At 39.6% G+C, this 22663-nt stretch overlaps 1 protein-coding gene across 11 annotated transcripts in view; it reads right to left on the reverse strand.

The window, feature by feature from the left end:
* Window positions 1-22663, reverse strand: part of PLXNB2 (plexin B2) — a 245409-nt gene that overhangs the window by 22888 nt on the left and 199858 nt on the right. For all 11 annotated transcript variants that reach the window (XM_085521146.1, XM_015852624.3, XM_085521181.1 and 8 more), the window contains 9 exons: window positions 21795-21903; window positions 9996-10132; window positions 9167-9334; window positions 7471-7579; window positions 5100-5327; window positions 4451-4627; window positions 3924-4063; window positions 2808-2908; window positions 372-601 (listed from right to left, as the gene is read on the reverse strand). In XM_085521146.1, the coding sequence (XP_085377272.1) occupies window positions 372-601; window positions 2808-2908; window positions 3924-4063; window positions 4451-4627; window positions 5100-5327; window positions 7471-7579; window positions 9167-9334; window positions 9996-10132; window positions 21795-21903 (1399 nt within the window). The remainder of the gene's footprint in view (window positions 1-371; window positions 602-2807; window positions 2909-3923; window positions 4064-4450; window positions 4628-5099; window positions 5328-7470; window positions 7580-9166; window positions 9335-9995; window positions 10133-21794; window positions 21904-22663) is intronic.

A 22663-nucleotide genomic window follows, 5' to 3' on the forward strand; every position in this document is an offset into this window, starting at 1 on the left:
ACAGCACCAAGCTGAACTAAGAGGGAATCAGCACTTTTTTTGCCATATTTCTTAAAAAGATAAACATATACTAACACGTAACAGCAAAATTTATGGCAGGTAGTATCTTTTTTCCTGCAGCCACTGTAATGATGACTAAGGCTGCACTACATGCTATGGCTGGTTCTACAGAAATATGAACACACCTGTCTGAAACTCCAGGAAGTTCTGGCTGCAGTGCCATAAATTTGGCTTTGGTTACTATGGAACCAGAGCCTTAAGAAAGTGGCTTATTTCTATGGACTTCGATTCATTTGTACTTGCAGACCTACTGTGTTGAATGCCAAGGTACGCCAAGCTAGGAGACAAAGTGAATCTACTTCAATACTCACATTAATGAGAAATGATTTGCTATTGAGGAGGTTGGAGAACTGGTTCAGAGCCTGTTCCACAGTCTGCCGCCGAGCCTCCGGAATATCCAGCTTCCCTGTAATCATCACATCCTTCTCCCCATCTTTGGAGGGCAAGAAGAAGACTCTGTCTGTGTACGTTTTGTAGTCCAATACTGGGATTCCAGCTTCATTTACATCATTTGTCTGATCCTCCATCTCTATCATTAGATCTGGAACGCAGTTGAACAGTTGATTTAAAAAAAAATGCTTTTTTTTTTTTTTTTTTTTTTGGTAGCACAATCTATTTGGGTACCACGCAACATAGAAGAAGTAACTCATCACTGAGAACTCTATCTCAACTCACATTTTCTCTTGTTACTTTTGCCAATTATCCTGTTAACTATGACCACAGCTAATCCTCTGGTGACACGCGCATCTGTCTCTAGCACAGATGGTTTCCTTGTTTACATCTATTGAAGGAGAGCCTTAATGGATGTCTGAATGAGTTCATACATACGAACCTGGGATTGTAGTGAAGAGCAAAATACAGACACAACAATCCTGTTTTTTCATTTCTTTCAAAGTATGTTTTATTTCCTCTGAAGAAATTATTTTTAAAAACACATAGCAATGCAGGAAAAGTAGAGTTTAAAGCATAAAGAACACTAATTTAATTGAGAGGAAGGGAATAGCAGGAAGGAAGAAGGCTAAATGTCTTGCTGAAATTGACGGAGACATTTCTGTGGGATTCAGAAGCTTTGAATTTCTTAAAAAAAAGCAACTAGGGAATCATCTTTCGGAAGAGCTATTTTAGCTGAAGGATTTCCAATTACCTTGTATTGTTGATTGACTAGAATACCATGTTAATTAATATAGTGACCTCGTGTCTCTGCAATTTTATTGCTCATATGCATTCATTTACCCCTTTATTTTAGAGCAGTCAGCAAACCCTAAGAGAGAAAGCATCTTGTGGTTTCCAGCCCTGTGGTATATGTACTTCTTCCCTTATGTCTCTCTACTTGGCTATTATTGGTCCTTTGTACTTCAAACTGTCTGTACTTCATGCTGTTGTCATTATAGCTTTACAGTGTGGCTCCAAAACATGTTCTGACTTCAGTGTTTCACTTTAACGTTAGTCAAGGTGGATGCAGTTTGGAAACTGGATTACTTCTTGCACACACTTTCTTTTTCCCTGGTGCTTGTGCTAAATGGAGCAGAGAGGAAACCTTCAACCCACCAAACACCAGGAGTCTGTAGTACCCTCCAGAGAGTCAGCAAGAGAAAGGCACCTTCTCCTTTCAGAAATGAGCATGAGGTTGCACTGGGGAGGCAGTGGGGGAGAGCTGTTAAACTTGATTGAACCTTTCACATTTCAAAATGCAATTTGAAATGAAGCTTCTCTAGGAACAATTTTTGATTCAAAGATTTGCTTCTGGGTTGTGTCTAGAACATGGAAAGAGTCAGCATTCCAGACAAAGAAAGTTGACACAAAGAAAGAATGTTCTGTCTCCAAAATTTCTGTAGAACGTGACTTGGAGAGGTTTCAAGCATGGCAGAAGCCATTGAGATACCCATGCTCCTAACATTAGTTTCAAACTCCAGCCTCAAACTGGTGCTTAATTCAATCCTTCTTGTTTACTGCTGTCAACATGAAATCGTATACTTCTCTCTAGAATAAAACCTGTGGCTTTTTAAGAGGGGATTATTTCAACATGACCCAACAGCAAGTCTGATTAGATAATGAGGTGACATTTCATGGTAATCATTTAGGCCAATATTTGCAATGTTTGCATTCAGATGCTTAATCTAAGCATTGCAACGAGTGGTTAAACATGTAGAAATGCTGAGCCTACACTCCTCCCTCAGATGATGCTTTTACATTTACACAAAACAATTAGCTAGCTTCTCAAATCAAGTATAGGGTCTTAGCATGATAAGCTGTACAATATGCTATTTCTTTCCTGCATGCTTGCCAATTATCCCTTTGCAGACTGATTGCTGCAAATACATTTTGCAGGTCTGAAAATCATTTCTTATGTAATACTTGGCACATATTGCTATTGTGCTAAATATTATGTGGACGGTTAGTCACTGCAAACCTCTCTTTCCTCTCTGTCAATGCACTCACATTAATAATGTATGTGTATAAATAACTATAAATAACTCCTACCTCAACTATTTTTATTTTGCAATAGAAAACTATGCTTCCTTTAGACTAAATCTATCCATTTTCTTTAAGAACCTCAATTCCATATAATACTTAATTTATGACTATTATACATAATATCAAATGTTTGTTATGTGTCAATATCTATAATCAAAACCATCGAGATCTACTTTGTATTATTTGTTCTCAAGAGACAATTTTAGCAAGATAGCATTACTGGTCTTCTGACTGCTAAGGAGAACTCACACAAGTGCAAATATCCATCATACCTGTGAATTCCTTCTTGCACCGGTCTCTGACACTCTCCTCCAGGCCTTCAAGTTGTGATTTAATTTTTTCATACTCTCGTTCTGCTTGCTGGCTCTTTCGTCTTTATGGAATAGAAATAAGATTTACAAAAGTTACAAACTCTAAAAGCAAATAACTTGCAACAGGGCATAACTGGAAGACCATTCTCGTCTTAGATTTCCTTTTGAACACTAGTGACAGGGAAAGAATGGAGAAGGGGAACAGCATCAGTAGCTTAAATCTTCATTTAGTGCCGACCACCCTGGCACCACCACAGTCCATCTACTTGAAAGCATGCTGGGGCAGAGATCTGAAAACCAATAAGCACTAGTTACAGGTATTTCAACATACAAGTCCTACATATTCAGTACAGAAGTTTAATTTGTATGTACCAAACAAAGGCTACTTGCAGCAAGTTCTACACTAGGTTTAAGACATCCAGGGTATGCATCAAGGAGCAAACCAAGGAGGCTACAGGACATCTGTGCTTCTGATACACACCATTAGAATGAAATCCACCTACTCTAAAGGTCTGCACATGAGGTCAGTGTATTACTAACCTCAAAATTATGCTAAGTAGGTCTCAAGTGAAATACAGACATTATTCTGGCCCTTTGTGTAGTGTGAACATTATTATTAATCATGAAATTTGTCTGTGGGTAACATTTATCACAGCTTGGATGACCAAAACGACCACTTAGCCAAATATGTCCAGCTTGGAACTACAGTGCTGACTGAGGCAGCATAAATGGGGGTGGATATGTATGCAGAATAGGTTATATCCTTCAGGAGAGGCACCTTAACTGCCATTTCAAGAATGTTATGTGCGCCACTTTGTTTGTAGTTGTGCACTACACAAACCTGGGACCAATTGTGCTTATGTATAAGGGACAGACCATGCTGACTGACACCAGAGAATTTGGTGTGTGTGAGAAGAATAAATTGTTGCTCCGACATATTTTCAGCCTTATCTGATTTTCTTAACCCTACAGCTCTTAAAATTCATAAAGATATTTTGTTGGTTGAGCTCAGAATAATCAGGTAGTACCTTCTAAACTTTAGGACAACAAAAAGACATAATTAAAGGAACTTCTTACCTGTAACAGATGATAGAAATGATGATGATTGCTATCATAGGAATAAGTACCAGTGGCAAAATAAGATTCAGTGGGATGTCACTCACACGTGTATCATATTCCACCCTTCCGAGGACCCATTCACGGAGTCCAAATTTCACCTAATTAGATAAGCACAGGCATTTGTCTCAGGAATTGCAAATGGACAGTGACTCACTTTTCAACTGCACTCTAAATTCTTAGTAATTCTTACTAAGTGAATTTCTAGCTCAATTTGTCCAACAAAAGAAACATTCCTGAATATTTTATACAGAATTTAGGTCACTAGCACTTTATTCTATGAAATAATTATACTTTGCTTAGCAGAGGAAGACAAATTCCCAGCTTGCCTAGCTAGAATTTCACACTTCTATGTAAAGAATGTACAGCTCAGCAGCTTGGGAACACTCTTTATATGTGACATCTTCTAAACAGTAGGCAGAAGCTGGACGAAGAAAGAACTTCAAGGAGATTTTTATGGTATATATTCTATTGAAAAGGTAACCTACAATGAATTCTGGAAGGTTATTGATCATATCCCTCTTCTGCCTTTTCTTTGGTTGTGGCTGTACTTCAGGTGGCTCACAATACAAGTCTGTTTCGGTCAGTGTTTTTATGTTGCAAGGCTCATCACCTACAAATGCCTGGGCCTCGTCTATCGTCATGGCTTTGTTCAGGTTACTGCCCTAGACAGAAAACAAAAGGGTAAATCATTAAGGTAAAGTTTTGGGAGACGAGAAATCCTGAGTTGATAATTTCTATTTGGATCATTTTGAGTAGCAGATGTGAGTCATACTGTAGTGTACAGAAAAGCAGAGTGGAGGGGAATTGTGAAATTCCTTCTCCTTTTCTTCTTGATGCAAGAAGAAAAGTTCCCTCCAGTCCTTGAGAGCTCCTTGGGATAAGAAATTTCCAGAGGCCAGAACTCAACAGGAGTGGAGTCCTGGGGAAACCCAAAGTATGACAAAAATGCCCCTGAAAAGAGCATGGGAGGGAAAGGAGAGACAATATTTATCATCTAGCAGGGGCCAGGCACTCTAGAGTTTTAAATATTATACCAAACAGCTGTTCATTTTAGTTATGAGTTTGTGAAAGAGGAAAAATCCCACACATGTGTCAAGGACAAAGTGAGTAACAGTCATCTCTTAATAAATTTACCTTTGCATTTATAAGTTTGTTGACTTGCTTTTTGATGCCATCTGTGAAATTTTCAAAAGTTGGGTCTGCAACATATGTAAATGAATGGCTTTCATTTTTCACAACTAACTGATAATGATCCATTAGAATAATAGTGGTAATGTTATAGTTTTCTGGATCTTCCAATACGGGTAGTGAAGAAAAAACCACTGTGGTTTCATTAAGTCTTGCAACGTCGTTTCCAACAAACTATAAGAAAAAAGACAAGAAGAACATGAAGGTGTTAGAGTTTGATTGGTTCTTATACATAACTATTGATAACTTCACACTGTAGAAATAAAAACACAGGAATTGTATCCTCTTTATACAGCAAAAATAACACAGTATGTGTTACTTGCTAAAAAGAAAAAAATAACAATGAATCATAGAATCATAGAATCACCAAGGTTGGAAAAGACCTAAAAGATCATCCAGTCCAACCGTTCACCTATTACCAATAGCTCCCACTAAACCATGTCCCTCAACACAACATCCAGTCATTCCTTGAACACCCCCAGGGGCGGTGACTCCACCACCTCTCTGGGCAGTCCATTCCAGTGCCTGACCACCCTTTCTGAGAAGTAATATTTCCTAATGTCCAGCCTGAATCTCCCCTGCCACAGCTTGAAACCATCCCTTCTAGATGGGAACAAATTGTTGATTTATTATGTTCTAGAAGCTGACCCCCCAAAAAAAACAGCTCACTTTCCATTGCCTCCAAATTCTATGGCTCTGGACAACACTGGAATGGCATCAGTAAATTGCTCTAAGACTAAGAGGTTTACATGGGAAATTTAATCCAGATTATCTTCTGTACTATTAAGTGTCTCAAATGAGTTCTTTTTACTGACACTGTAAAATACCTTGCTAAAATTCAAGACAATTACAAAGTGAATTTCTGAATAAAGTTTACTAATTGTCACTCATCTATGCAAGGTAACAACTCAATTGATCTGCCCCTCACCTCACTCTCAGTTACATAAATGTTCTTATCATACAAACTCCTTCAGCCATTCAGTTACATAAACCACAGCCAACAGCACTAACATGAACCCTCAGAACTTCCTCGATTAACACCTCCGTTTCTTTCTTAGAGGAATCAAATGCCATCTGATAGCTTCTCCCCTAAATACTGATATTCCTACAGAAACAGAAGCAAAACAAAAGATTAAGGAGAATTAAAAAGAGTATGAAGTGTATGTAATGTAGACTTCAGCTAAAGAGTCGAGGAGATGCTGAGCATACATGAAGAGGGGCAGAAAGATACATGGGAAAATAATGACAAGAATGCTAGTTTAAGATTGTCCTGGGTTTTAAGGTAAGCAAGATAATTATACCTCGCAGTTTATTGACTGTGAAATTGAGGCAGTTTTCCTCTTAAAATTCTTAAAGGATAGGACCTAAAATCCAGCTGTCTTTTGCATACTCTAAAAGTGGAACCACACATAAGACACTAGAAATGCAGATAAACAATTCCATAATTATTTTTGAAACTGAGACACGCTACAGTCTTAAATTGAAAAGCTAGCCTTAAAAAAAGCCTTAAAACACATTCTTACTGGAAGATTGTTTTTTAAGCTCTCAATCTTTGTATTAAATTGCAGTCTTCATGAGAAGACTGGGAAATTGAGACCTACAGATAATGTCAGTTCTTAACATAACATGCAAGACATGTTTGTTTTCTTTTTAAACTTTACTTATTTTTCATGCCTTTTTTTTTTAGGAACATGCAACAAGTGGAATATGCTTGAAGCAAGAAGAAGAAGCTTTTTTGTTGAGCACTGACTGTTCAAAGCCAATAATGCAATACTGTTGGAATTTCAGACAAATTGCTAAAGTTTGCAAGGAAGGAAAAAGACAAAGACAAATTACACCACTTACAAATTTTGAAATATATCCAGGTTACAATTCAAAGCTTAGTTCTTCTAATTCATTTTGAATGAAAATAATTTTAAAGCAGATGATTACAAGGCCCAGGTGAATGTAAGTCAAGATGGAAGGAGTGGGCTTTTCTCAGACTGAGATCCAGAACAGATGCCCCGGTGGCGCAGTGGTAGCAATGCCGCCTTGCAACACTGGGGCCTGGGGTTCGAATTCCCCCTGTGGCGCAAGTGGTAGAAGTGCCGCTCTGCAGCACAGAGGCTCGAATCCCGGGGGTTGGACTCCATGATCTCTAAGGTCCCTTCCAACCCGCACGAGACTATGATACTATGATAACAGACCCAGAAGCCAGTTCAAATGTCACTCCACCTCAAGCCCAGTGAATTCAAGTGGGCAAACTCATGCATTGTTTTAAGTAGATTATTTGTAATGCATCCAGTGAGATGCCTTGTGGGGGAAAAAAGAATATTACCGTTTTGGAGCTCAGTTTTCCTGATTCAGGACGCTCCGCATGTACCATCAGTGAGAAACTCTGGATGAGTTCAAACCCAGTTCCAGTTACTGTAATATTTCTTCCTCCACTGAAAGACAAAATTAATAAAGAAGTCAAGTAATTGGCAAAATACTACAGCTATTGACTGCTTTATCTTGCAGCACTCCTACTTCCACTGAAAGCAGTTATGTAACTGTTATATGACATGTAGATATTCCACACAAATAATTTCTGTTAAAGTTATTGATGACAACAGCATTCAAAAACAGCAATGTCAACTTCAAACCAATTTTAAAATAGCAGAATAGAAAAGTGCAAGTCATTGTCAGTAGCTTTTCACTGATGCCTATTTTTGTGTGCTTTACTTCTGCAATGTTTTTGTTCAAATCAGTCTACCTACCACACGCAGTGATAAAGGTGAGTGTATTCTCCATAGATCTGCAGGGAACTGGTTTCCCTATTCCTTTTCATTTGCAACATATTCTTTAGAAGAGAACATATTCACATAAGAAAAGGAATGCATGCAAGTGGCCAATGGGAACTGAAGTCTTCTAAGTAACACAGATTGAGAAGGATAGCAATCCTCAGAGCAATCCATTTAAAATAAGGTTCAGTTCATAAGGAGGAAAAAAGAAGTCTTTTAAATACCCTGGAGTAAATCACTAGTGATCTCCCAAAGAATCCTTGATGCCTCTAAAATACCCAAACAAAAATCAAAAGCAAGTATCAACACAACAAATTTTACATAAGAATTTCTCCCTATACACGAACGCAGGTACCAATCTATCTAAGAGATGTCATGGATGGTTTTATTTTTATCACCCTGTCTTTAAGGTCATGATCTTACACTTCTTTTTCCTGAAAGAAAAACTTCACATGATTTCTCTCTGTCAGACTGTGCCCAATAGGCAGAATGGTCAGAGTATTAGGGAACAGCAGAGACCAGCATGAGGAATGGTCACAGCCTGTCCCTGAACCAGTTGCAGAATTAGTCTCAAAGCCAGAGGAATGGCAAGAGAACATTTAAATATTAAATTTCTACGAACAGAAGAGAGGCATGCTTTTCTTTGGTTTCACAACTGATAATACATCAACATTCTTCCAGAAGGAATGTTGCTACCAGCTGGAGTGTTAAGTAAGTATTAATATAGGACAAACCAGTCCTTCTAAAAGCCTTACAGAGCCCTGATCTAGATTTCCTAAAGATATAGTTTTCCTCACAGGACTAAAATATGATAAGCCATAATATTCCTCTGTTTCCAGCTTGTTTATTAAAAGCTGAACAAAAGAAAGGTTGGAAACCTTTTGGTTAGAAACCTCTTTTTATATCACTTTCAGGTGATGATCTTTCCTTTAGAGACAGTTAAGACCTGTGTGCAATATAGAGATCATGTTGTTTGACCTCTTGCTGAAAAGCTTCAAATCTCTTTGATACATGCTTATTTAAAGGAAGCTCACTACCTTCCTTGGTTTCAGTCTTCAGCTTTGAAGTGATGAAAATGTAGAGGTAAACAAAATACTTTCAACATCAGCTGTGGTTAAGAAAGTTCACAGACTTTATGTATTTAAGTTTGAGAATACGGTAGTTTTTTATTTCAAATGGTTCTATATGGAGGAAAAGCTACAGCATACTCTAACCCAATTGTAAATGAAGTTACAACAAACATTTCCTTACCTGCTGAAGCTATTTATGGGCTTGAACTTGGTGACAGTAGGATTCTCACTGTATGAAAACTGCACTGGTACAACAATTTTTGTTCCCCCATAGTGCATTGTGACTCCAACTGCTTCAACCTTGCTATTACGTCCTGTAACGCAAACAATCTCATCTCCAAATTCAGTGCTAGATTGCAGAAGATAAAGAAAAGGAAACATTTTCAGTTACTAATGTTACTGTGATCTGTATTCTTTACTGTAGAACCTCATAATAACAACAATAAAAAGCTCTGGTTTTGCTAAGCATTAGGAAATTACATGAGTAGGCAACATTTTCTCCAGATCATTTAGAATTTTTAAGCAGGTATGAGAAGGAATATTGTACAAACACAATGTGATGTCAGCACACTTCATCTCACTCCATTTTTGGGGGGAGAGAAGAGCAGCAATTAATAAAAGGATCATTAATTGAGAGGAACAAGTCAAGGGGCACAATGGGATTAAAAGTGTATATGTGGATTAAAAGTGTATATGTATACGGAACCACTGAGGAGATACTAAGTGAGAGCATGGCCAGATTTGGAGCAGCCAGTCAATTAGAGTGAGCTGAAACTGTAAAATTCTATGCATAACAGAGTTCTTCAACTTTGGTGATTTTTTGCAGCTGCCTCTTCCAGCTGAAGCCTCTGAGTGTTTGCATCTGAACATTACGTGCAGAACCACATTGCACAGCATGAGTCACTATCACTAAGAGATAGACAAAAGATTTGTGTAATTCCTAAAGGCCAGAAGTGGTTGGTGCTTTGTTAGGATACAACTATGTATTGTTAGTTACCCAGGGTACATACACATTGCAAGGCTGGCTACCGAGAAAAACACGAACATCCTTCTTGGAACCAGTTGCCAGGTTCATACCAGTGATGGTAAGTGTGGTTCCACCTGCTTGTGGACCACTTTGGGGTCTTATTCCAGTAGGGTGAGGGTCCTGCAAAGAGAAAGTGATCAAACTATTCAGAAAATTAATTAAACTTGACATCAGTATTAACTGGTGAGATAATAGTAGTTTAATATTATTACCTGAAAAATAGATAAAAATAATGAAGGACAAGTCTTCTCAAATAAAAGTCTATCATTATTCATGGTGAGCAAAGGAAGAAGTAACGTGACGTGAATGCACTGATGTTTTCTTCAAGCTTTATTTGATAAGGCTTTAGATGAACTTAAATTTCCTATTTGCAATATTAAGAGTTAACTGCCATTAAATTTGTATGGGCTTTGTGTTGAATTTCTTGTTTTCATACTTTATATTTCTCTTTTCCTTATGTCTGAATCTACCTTCACCTTTCCTTACCCCTTCCTACATTCCACATCAATGACAGGAGAGACAGAACGCGTTTTATAGAACTGGTGCTAAAAACCAAAAAGAATTACTTAAGATTCCATTTATCTTGTAGGACTTTAAATTGCAGTAGAAGAGTATTAACTCTTTCTTGACCAATGAGCTTGCAGTGAAAAAAAAAAAAGAATGGGAAACACTGAACTTCTCTTTATGCGCCTAACAGCTTGAAGATGATTTCTCAAAATCAATTGAAATGAGATTCAAAATGTCATGAAATTTTTCAGAAACAAAAATTTCTAAAGTAAGTTCACTCCTTTTGTTCTCAATTCATTCTTTGTTTCTGTGACTGCATTCCCAGAGATATGACAAATACTATAAATTAACAGTGAAGGCTTTTCATGAGAAGTGCAATTTAATTACTTCATCCCTAAGTAGTCCCTACTCCCAGTTGAGGAAATCATTGCTATTCAGGACAGCTCTGAATTAAGAATGTGAGTGAAGCCATGTAAGAGGCTTGAGATCACCCAGCCTGGCTTCAGCACACGCTGCCTGCCAACTTGCTAAAATGAGTGGATTATGGTGAAGTCTTAGGGCAGCCTTAGGGCACTGGTCTGTGTAGCATATACAAGACGGTAAAGAGTGAGACCTGGCAGGTCACACTGACGGTTGGACTTGGTGGTCTTGAAGATCTTTTCCAAACTAGATGATTCTAGTTTATTCTAGATTATTGTGGTTGGTGACACTGCACATAGCAGGGGGGTTGAAACTACATGATCATTATGGTACTTTTCAACCCAGGCCATTCTATGACTCTATGAATAAAGCAAGAGCAATAGCAAAGGCATCTGAGGACCTCCCTTGCTGATTAGGGCTTACCTGACCACCATTACATATGGCATAGATGCTCACTCAGTGGACTAGCCATGCTTGGAGGAGGATAGGCCTATCTCAGAAACAGTTTTGCTGAGTAGTCACATAGCAAAAATCTTTCGCTTGTGTTATTTTACTCATGGAAAGACTGCCATCTCTGTGTCAGCTTGCAGCTACAAACAACGGTTCATGAATATATGGTGGAAGAAGGAATGATGTACTGGAGTTTGGCTGAAAGCTCAGAGAGCCGCTGATAGATTTTCAACAAATAGCAGGAATTTGTAAAAATGCATTCAGTTGAGCTTGTGGTTACTTAACAAATTTGCTTTACCGAGGCACTGACATTACAGAAACATAGAGAACTTGTACTTGCTGTTCTTGTTATATACTTTCATGTCTGAGCAACTTCCCTCTGAAGGAATTCATCACGGTTCAACACACTTCACAAATCCACAATGACAACTGTAATTTGCTCTCAAGTCATTGAGCTTTAGGAATATGCTTTAACACTAATTGGGTGTCAATTGCTTTTCTTCCCTAAGAGAAATCTGTTTGTAAACCCTTCACTTCTCAAGATGTACGATGCTACAGCACGTGACTGCTCTCATGAACTAACCTCTGATTTCTTTTTAATTTAATACATCACTTGAGTTACAACATCTCATGTAAGGAATTGACTCAAAGTAATTTTTAAGCATAGTTTAAATAAAAAGGAACATTGATTCAACATAATAGAGCTGAGTAAAACTGCTTACTTAGATCTATACAACCCTCTCTGTTCATACTCTTCTTCAGATTTAATTGCTTGCTGATTTAACCCAAATTGAAATTACACAAGAGTAAATAAAAGATTTGAGTAGGTTAGTTTTAAAAGTCACACCTGAAGCTTAAATTAACATGTCTAGATCTGCTCTTCACAGATGAGTTCATTGGTGGTTTTTTGAAGCCCAATTTTGCCAATTAAAAATACTACAATTAACGTTGTATTGCTCATAAAAATTTACCGAACACCTTACATTTAACCTGGACGGACAGAAAACGATGCTTTTTATTAGCTTCAAATTATGTTTTGATTGCTACACAGTGTTAAGTACATTGGACTACTATATTATAACCAGTAAAAATCCACAGCAACAGATTGATGGACATGGAAAGGACGGCTTTCAGAAGTCAACATTCCTCAGAAACTACAAAAAAAATCAGTGGACAAATTCTTTACCCCGCAACCTCAAAAAAGAAACTACATGGACTATGTAGCCTTTTTTTCTAAACTCTATCTGTCAAGCTTTCATACAAAGATAAATAATTACATCATTAAAGCTCAGTAGAGGTATCTGATCCATAACTTAGGCAGTGCAACAGTTGATTCAGTTGCAAACAATCAGGAAATACCAAGCAAGTCATGAACTCAAAGCAGAATGATTGAGAGCGATTTTCTGAGGTACCCTTTATTGGCAGCCTACATTTGCCTCTCTATGAATAACACAACAGCAGTGTGGATGTGAAACAAGTACCTGTTCCATTTTCTCCAGAATTTCCTTTTTTTAAAATTATTATTATTATTATTATTATTATTTTTTTTTATTAGGAAGACTCTGGCTCTGCTAGTAGTTAAAAAGCTAAATGGAGCCAGGCTTTTTGCAGTGGTGCCCAAGGACAATTTCAAGAGGCAAACTGAATCCGCTTAGGACATTCCTGTTTGAGGAAGAGCCGCACCAATTGGCTTCCAGAGATCCCTGCCAACCCCATCCACTCCCTGATTATGCATTATTTTGTGAAAACCCAGCAATGCCAAAAAAGAGAACATGCTACCCACACCTCGCCCCACTTCCACAACACAGCTGCAACGTGGAGCCAGCACATCTCAGCTTCATTTCAGGTTAATGAAAAGCTGAGGCCAAGAACTACTGATAGCAACTGCAGGTAGCAGCTGAGGAAGTGGAATAGTAACGTTTAACCCTTATTCAAGGGTTAAATCACCATTTTTGCAGCAGTCCCTCAAGGGCTATTTTAAAACAGCTTAATCCAAAGTATTCATATTTAACCTATTTAAGCTAATTTTGAAAATACCATGAGCATTCTAGGGACCACATAACATGGACATCTCATAAAGATGATCTAGGCTGAACTAGGCTCTGTGTGCAGAGGAGTTTTTCAGGATGACTACTAAAACAAAGCATCGTAAAGTAACAGCTTGTTAGCACAAACTTGACAGGAAAATAATTTCAGTAATTCTAATTTGCTGTTTTCTGTTTCACAGTTTTTCCCTTTTCCCTCTCCTCTCCTCTCCTCTCCTCTCCTCTCCTCTCCTCTCCTCTCCTCTCCTCTCCTCTCCTCTCCTCTCCTCTCCTCTCCTCTCCTCTCCTCTCCTCTCCTCTCCTCTCCTCTCCTCTCCCCTTTCCAGAACCTTCCAGTAAAATAAGTAGTTTAAACAAATTGCTGAGAATTTTAACCCTTTTAATAACCATTTTATTTCAAAGCCAACACACAATCAGTAAGCTTTAGCGCTCTTCTAAAATCCTCACAGATGGCTCAAAGCACAAAGCTGCAGCAGCCCACCTGGTGGTCATCTTAGAGTATCAACAAAGGAAAAGTGTAGCACACCTAAATGCTTATCCAGAAAGCATTTTTCAGAAATGCAGTTATGTCAACAAGATCAGCTGGAAAAGACATTTTTTTTTTCTGAATGCTATGATAATTTAAAAAAAGCCTTCCAGCAATGGTACAAGGCTTTGAGAAGAAATTTGTTACCTGAGGAGGCAGCCCCTATCCATTCATAACATGCAGCAAGAAACTTACTCATACCTCCTACACTGCTGACCACAGCCCCCCCATAAGACCCCTCCTTGCAGAAGAAAATGAAGGCAAAGTGGTAAATCCTTCACTGCTAACATGGTTTCTTCCCTTTTCTCTTTTCAGTTCCTGAATCAAAAGCACTCCTGCACTCATAACAGATACTACTCTTCCATTTTCATTCCTCTGCATCTCCGTATCTGTTTGCTCAGTCAAAATGTGCCTGGAGGATGTCATACTTACTGCAACACTGCACCACAGTGCTTGCTGCAATTATGATGTTAAGCAGAACATTTGATTAGGTGTCCTATATGGAATTCATAGCAGCCTTGTAATAATTCTTCTGGAAAACATCAGCTCTTGTGAGGGCTTGGCAGTTCTTCATTTCTCATGGACACAGTAACATTTAAACAACCCAAGCAACATTAATTTAACTCTTGTTTTATAATTCCTTCAAGTGTAGAAAATCATAGTTCATGTACGTTGCAGTCCCTTTCTTACATTGCTTGAAATGGGAAGATACTCTTTCAAGTTGCAGTAGTCCAGGCATTGGACACATTTGGTCACTGGACAAATACTGTTCACGTCTTCCACGTACACTGTGTCTGAATGAGCACAAATCTCTTCTGCAGTGACAGGTTCCCTCATGCCTGGGCTTTCCAGTTGCTTGGTTTTCAAAAGCCTGCTCTGATGTTTGCCAGTTGCTCAGTGGCCTGTCAAGGCATGTAGGTCATTTCTTAGCAGAAGAACCTCTCACCTCCCTACCCTTTCGTGACCAGGTTCTGTACTTGTAGGATGTAGATTTGCAGTTTTGATATGTACATCCTCAGCTGTGCTATTTGAGGAAGGATCTCCTCTCAACAGGTGTACTTTGCTTCCAACAGGTGTAGAATGATTTATCCTAAAGAAACAATTTGCTCTCAACAGGATTTCTTGCTTGTAGGTCAGAGTAGATTTTAGCCTGCCAGCTGTGGGAAATTTGAGCGTTTGTATCTCTTACATTCCAACTTTCCTTAAATCCTTCGTAGTGATAATACTGCTGAGTGAGAGGTCTCAAAGTGCACCTGTGACCTATCTCTCCCACACTATACCAGACTGCTGGATGAGTACTCTGAGTTGATGAGCTGGTTTCCAGGGCTTTGATAATCACTAGGTGGCTTTGGTGAAGGATAATAATAATGCTGTGGATCGGTTACCTGTTCTGCCTTGATGACTATAGTCAGCGCTGATCCCGTTGATATAGCTTACCTGAAAGTAGTGGTTATATGCTCCAATTTGAAGCAGCGAGACGATGACAATTTCTAAGCAGAATCCTTGCTCATTGCTTATACTACATAACATTCAAACAGTGTGACATTATTCTGTAGCAAAAGAGTTTATTCTCTTTGTAACACTAATGAATACTTGCAACTTGCACTCACATTCCTGTGTACCCTGGCACCCTGCCTTGTCCCTGCATCACGGACTGACCTGAGCTTCACAAATTGTATTTTTGGGTTGCACCTCACAGTAATATCATACTCTTGTAACAATCTGTCCTCTGAGATACACTGTGCTTCGTCAGCACGCAGGTATGAGGGGAAAATAAAGTCCTGGCAGAAATGCTTGCACTGGCCCAAGCATGCATATGACTTCACATCCAGGCTGCTTTCCAGTGTCCTGTTTTCTTCGGTGCAGCCAGAAACCTTTCCTTGCTTTCTGCTTGCATCCTCCTCTTCATACTTGCAAATTTGTTCACAGAAATGCTTATATATTATTTGCTATAGTTTCATGCTTTCTGCATGCTGGAGGGTAAATTATCTCTGTGTCTGTTCCACTTATAATCACATTTAGCAGCAAACTTACTTATTAGCAACGTACATGACTGCTGCTCCTGATAGAGCTACTGCAGCCCTTGGAGCACTTGCATCTGAGCTCTTATATTTTTCATCTTGTTTATTAATATAGAATGAACATTTTCATCTTTTATATTTTATTGCTTGCAGTCAGTCTTTTTGCACAGTTAGGAAGGTGACTTGTTATTTCTTTAGGTTTCTGATTAAAATGCTATTAAAAGATAGTTTTTACAGGCTGAAAGTGCTCCTAGTGTTTTAGATGTTTGTGGTCTGCTGGTGTCCAATCGAAGCATGGCTTTTATCTGGCTAACAGCAGGGTTACTTTTTTTCTCCTTCCTGCTATCCAGCTTCTTTGCAGTTTTTCCATTAAAGATACACAGGTGCAGCACAGAACCCTTCCCCCAGCTTCCTTTTCACACCCCTGACTTGCACTTGGGATGATCTGCCATGTGAACTAATGTTCTTTTTCACTCCTTATGTTTATTTGCTTTTGCAGCTCTCTTGGTTTACATAGTTGTGATGAGCCAACTCATTTCTGGTCCCTCACATAGCATCTATGAACAAAAGAACTGCAGTCCTATGGGGCATCACTTAGGTTCTGCAGATTTTCTTTTCCAATTTCTCAGCTTTTTCTAATATTCTACTGCCAAGCAAATCCTGAAGTTTTTATATTCTGTGGCATGGCTCTGTAAATAAGGATACTAACTGCTGTATTACTGAGCTATGATTGGAAATTTCTAGCCCAAGAGCTGCACCACTGAGATAAAAGTGGTCACCTTTTGTCCTTCACTAATGCAGAAAATGGGAGGAACAACTAGCCACCAAGGAGGCTACTAGTGAAACACAGGGCAAGCCAGAAATTCAAAACAGTTGGAAAGCAACAGAGGATGGGAGACCAGTGGAGATGTGAAGAGACCTTGCATAATGTCTGTGCTTCAAGGGGGGATGCTGGAGAAAAAGCAACCTTTCCAGACCACAAGCAGAGACAAGTGGGAAGGGTAAAAAGGACAGTGGCAGAAGATATCCCCATGATGCTGCAGGAGTTGCCAGCTGCAGCACGAGAGGAAGCCAGCAACAGATGGATGTGTCAAGTGGGTGTAGTGGGCAGCAAATGGTAGATTGGCCTCAGCTCCCTCCTGCCAGCTCCTGCTGCAGCAACCTCTGTCCAGGTCTTTGTCTTTAGTGGGGCTGTGCACCCACAAGCACAGTGTGCCCCTGTGCTTCTGTACATGGGAGGTGTGGGGTGCTATGCTGGAGGCCTGAGGAGGATGCACACATACATGTGGGCAACAGTCACACCAACATACAGAGCGCTTTATTGCACTGCATTTATCTCATCTGTCCTGCCTCCAACAAGTATCCTTCCTCTTCCCTCATCCTGATCCCAGCTGCAGTTGGCTCTGGCTGTTGAAGCAGGTCTGTAAAACAACTCAGTTTTTACCAAAATTATCCCCCCTGCCCCACTCAGAACTGACTTGTTCTGCCAACCCTTGCACACAAAAATTAAACACATTAAAGGCACAGTCCATGAAGTGCTGAAGGCGCTCACCACCTTCATGAAGGTCAAAGTGTCATTTCATGGACTGTGAAGGTAACCACAGGAGCTAAATTAAGCTTCTGAACAGGGTGTATGAGCTGTTCCTTCCTCCCCTCCCCCCCGTCAGACATGGGGACCTGTTTCCTCAAACACACCACCCACTCACAGGACAGCGGGCGGACAATTTCCATTGCACACACTGAGTTGGCCCGCCTTGTAGACCTGCAGGGACAGCACAACCAGGCTGGGTTACACCAACGCGGGCTGGTGGGCCAAGCCCTGTACTCCTGGGGCTGCTATGTGTGAACCTGCAGCTTGCCCAAATGTTTCCAGGTGTGCAGGCAGAGTGTATGCCAAGTGACACAGGCTGACTGCAGTGGGTGGGAGGCTTACGCACAGAACTGATATTGTAAACAATGGATGGTTAGGACTGTGGGTAGCATCTTTTTGTCCTGAGGCAGAGACCACATCGTTTTCTGAACAGACTACAGAGTCCTTCTGGCAGCTCTGATGGAGAAATGGAAGCACATGTGGCTGGAATGCCTGCATATCATATACCAGTGTTCACTGGCAGCTTTCAATCAGAACCCACAAGCACCAAATGCAGGGATATATTTTTAAGTGATGCCTCAGATGATAGAGAATTAGGTCTAATAATATCCACGTGAGGAAGGGCAGCTTCCCAAAACCTCCAAGCTACCCAGCTCTCCTGGCCCCTGTGCAGGTTGACGCACAGCCAAGATGTGCTCCAGAACTTTTATTACTATCCAGAAGGATCATACATAGCCACTGTCCTCTGGCAGCAGTTCCAGACTGCTGTGGGTGTCTGGTTTACTAGCATCAATCATAATGGCAATGAGCCATGTAAACTGCCCTTCTCCCCCACACGTCAGTGCAAAACGGATGTGCCGTGGTGAAGACTTGTGGAGGAGAATTAAGGAGGGAGCTGAGCCTCCACTGGAGCCCTATGGCACTGCTGGCACTGCGGCAGTGAGAAATGCCCATCAGGAAGGGAATCAAAGGATGGATGAAGTTAGGAGGAAAATACTGATTTGTAAGAATATTATGGTGGAAAAAAGTACCTTGTTAAATCTATCCTTTCCATCCAGATTCATATTGAAACTCCCAGTACAGTGAGCATTCATCTTCATTCTTGTTTTCAGATAACTCTAATTTGTTGCTCTTTCTTGCATTTATTTGAGCTTTCTGAAACCATGTAATCTTTTTAATCTACTTAGCTTAAAGCTCACAGAGCTGCTATTGCAAACAGGCACTCAAAAACCTGGAGCCAGCTGCAAGCTCTCATTCTGGTGGCTTGAGTTTGAAGATGAGATATTCTGGGAAGGAAGCACATTTGCAGGGTATCACTACTTTGGGTCATTTAGCTGGGAAAAAACTTAACTTCTACCTTCAGTTCTGTTTCTCGCTGCCATCAATAAGCCAATCAGATGAACAAACAAAAAGCATGACTGGCCTTTAGCCATGGCACGGCACCTCCTGCATAGAGACCAGCCAAATTGTCAGAGGCACAGCAGAGCTGGATATTAAAATTTAGCATCATTTCATTTCAATTTCAATAAAAAGAGAATGGTTATTGCTGGATTCTGCTTATAGTGAAACAAACAATAAAAGGTCAATGGAGGAGGACGAGGTTCCCAGAATTTAATTTCACTGGAATGTCTGTGCTTGAACAGCACTCGGGATAGAAGAAATTGTGATGCGTAGGGGGTTATAAAACTTTCTCTCTCTGTTATGCATCAGAGATAGATAAGATGTTTACTATACAGCATAGACTTCTAAGGAACTAAGCACTTTAGTTCAGAAACTTTGGCTTTCTTTCTAACAGAACTGTTGACCCAACTAGAGGAAGTCTCACCTGCTGCTTGGCTCAGCACTGTGCTGGCAGAATGGAACAGAAGCACAGGTGTAAGCCCCAGGTTGTGTTGACTGCAGGTTGTGCTGACTGCTGGTGGTTGTCAGTCCAGCTTTAAAAACATATCTCATTCTTCTGTTTGGTCACTGACTACAACCAGATGAAGTAGTACCTGATAACTGATTATGAGCTCTTGCTAGCAGCCACCTGCAAGAGGTATGAACCCCAGCCTGTGGGCAGTATGATGGCACTTCTGCTCTTCAGAGACACCAGGCTGAGCAGCTCCTTGTCTCCTTGAGTTGCTTGTACACTTCTGTGTGGTGCTGCCACATGCTGCATTTCAAGTGGAAACAGATAAAGCTGAAGCTATTGTGCTGAGGGCGATCAAACCACACAGCAGAACCACTGGTATTTACCAGCAGTAGAGCAGCAGATAGAGTACCAAAGAAAGGGTACAATACATAATAGGAGACATTTTAGAAAGGCTCTTGAAAAGTATTTTCTTTCTTTTCTATATATCAAATAGTGGAGTTTTTGTATAAAGCACAGCCTTTGTGTATCTCCTAAAACAAGCCACCAAAGAACTGCCTGAAAACAACAGTGAAACAAGAAGGAACTTTTCAAACAACAGCTGCCTAGGCTGGCTGTTCTGACCATCTGTTCTGATGCCAGAAGCGCTCATGTCACACTTGCAGAGGTGTGCATGAGTGTGACAGCCCTGCACTGATTTTAATACTACCACAGCTGGCTTCATTTTCCTATGGAACAAAAATAAAAATGAAACTGGGAACCATTTTCAGTAGTTGTAAGGCATGTACTGCTGTGCTTGATAATTCTGTATTCCTTGCCATTGCTTTCTATTCTGTAAAGAAAGCTCCCATGGAAAGATTTTTGAGGTAAATAAAGATTTTTTTTAACAGCAGCAAGTTTAGGTATCTGATATTTCAGTAACCTCAATCCGTTCTGAGACTGGCACATAGGAAGTCTTGGACTTTCAGATAAACATCCACCTGGATAATAGCAAATGTCACCTCACAGCTGCATTGAGCAGGGAACCCCACCAGAACAAGTTTCCACAGAGGTTTTCTAAGCCCACATAAAAGTTTCACGTTACATTTTAGTTCATTTTGTAACTTTGTGTGGTTTTCATGCAAACCATGAAATAATCTTTACATGCAGGAGAAGCATAGGGGAATTGGTACAACACATATGCAGTGTAATGTCATAGCCTCTGTCCTAGAGATAGTGAGAACACAAACATGGGATGTGACGTTTCTGCACATTTCCTGCTCTCGTTAAGATAAATGAAATGACTGACAAAGGAAGACTTAATTATAACCTACATTTCCACAAAGAACAGAGGAGGGTTGTGACAGTAGAAGATCATTTTCAAGCAAAATGTGTGCTTTTGCAGAGATACCATGAGGGAGAGGAGATAATTGCCCCAAAATAATGGAAAAAACCACTTCTAGCCTCTTTTATGAAAACCAGAATATCCTCTTCTCACCTGAATGTCATTCCTGACTTATTCCACCTCTTACTGCTGACTCCCTTCCTTTCATTCTCACAAAGTACAAATTAATGAGACAGAAGTTAAAATATAGAAGATGATAAAGCTGTAACACGTCATTTTTATTTTATAGATTTACAGATTTTATAGACATAATTTTAAATATCAAGATGAGAATAGAGATTAGTTAAACCTTTTGGCTATCACACGCTCTTAGAAATCTGGAAGACCTCACAGATACAGACAAAGCTACTTGCTGCTAAATCCACAGACGAAAACAGCAATAACCCATGGCCACTTTTAGGGTAAAGCAATTAAAGACATAAATTAAATTCTCCTTCACAGTGACACTGACAACAAAGCGAATATGTAATCTGACTCAATTCATGCTGTCTGTGTCTCTGCATGCCATATTTTGGAATGAAATAAATTATTAAAAAAAATTAATGCACTCATTCTTCATCTGCTGTGCATTAATTTCTACAATTAAGAATACTGGTAGCCAAAACACAGTGATTAAATATTGTACTGACCGTGTGCCTGAAGAATCTGATTTTTGCAGCACTGACTTGTTTTTATGCACTAGTGACACTCAAGAGATATCATATCACTGCTGAATAAGTTGGCTGCAATTTCTTTTCTACCACATCTTTTCAACTTGACATTGCAAACATCATTCTATTGTAAGGCTCTTTTCTACTGATAAGAATAGGTTTCAATATACTTTCTGTATAAATAAATGCTGAGTTTATTGTTTTCTAACATGCTTGAGCTATAGTGCTGTTGATTAAATAAAGTTTGTAAGGCAAGCACAAGCGTTAAACAGGTAAACTTCAAATTTAAGCAATGCACAAAGTATAAAACAGATCAATGCAAAAAAATGCACTTACCTGGTATGTAAACTGCACGTCACTTGGTGATTTACCTAATTTTCCATTGATGTTAACTTCAATTTGACCTTGTTTAGGTACCTCCATTTCTCCAACTTGACACACAATCCTACCGAGAAACAGTAATTTAAGTTTATCTGATAGTAGTAACAGCTGCAGTACAATGCAAGGTACAATAATTAGCATACCTGCTGCCAGCAAAAGTACAAACTTGGCTTTATCCTGCATGAGGTACTTAAGCTCTGGCTCAGATTCCCACCACAACCACCCAGGAATATTTTAATCATATCTATATGAAGTAAAACTGAAACTTGAGCACTGCACATAGCAACTACTTAGCCGACTTCTTAGAAGATTCAAACAGTCCAGAAGTCAGGGGCAAAGCTGTCTGACCCTACACAAAGTTTTCATTTTATCTGGTGATAAAAAACCCAGTGACACCCCACATAGACCTTGATGCAAGAATCAGCTATCTTATAACATTGTGTATTGGAGCTGCTAATGCTTTTGTTGTGAGTCCTTCTATCTCCCAGCTTTAAGCTACTGCATTTTCACACCTACGATCAAAATCCCTTTAGAATTACTGTTCTCTGAAAATAAATCCTCAGATAACCCACGCAAAATCAGAGGTCAAGGAACAGTGGAGGAGAAAACATCCTGCATTAACCCTCACTGCTGCTGAGGGAGAGCTGCAATGTTTAGATTTCTCTTTCCAACAGGTGACATGCAGAACAAAAGCATGGAAATGCAACAAGGATTCAACGTGCTCAAAAACAGGACAAACGCTTAGTGGTGAGCTGATAATTCAGTTAGATAAAGATGTGCACAGTGTTTGCAGCCTGCGCCGGCAGTTTCACATGGGACACACC

The sequence above is a fragment of the Coturnix japonica genome, chromosome 1 (genome assembly GCF_054131305.1).
Source record: "Coturnix japonica strain WE chromosome 1, WE-NBRP24, whole genome shotgun sequence".
Lineage (NCBI taxonomy): Eukaryota > Metazoa > Chordata > Aves > Galliformes > Phasianidae > Coturnix > Coturnix japonica.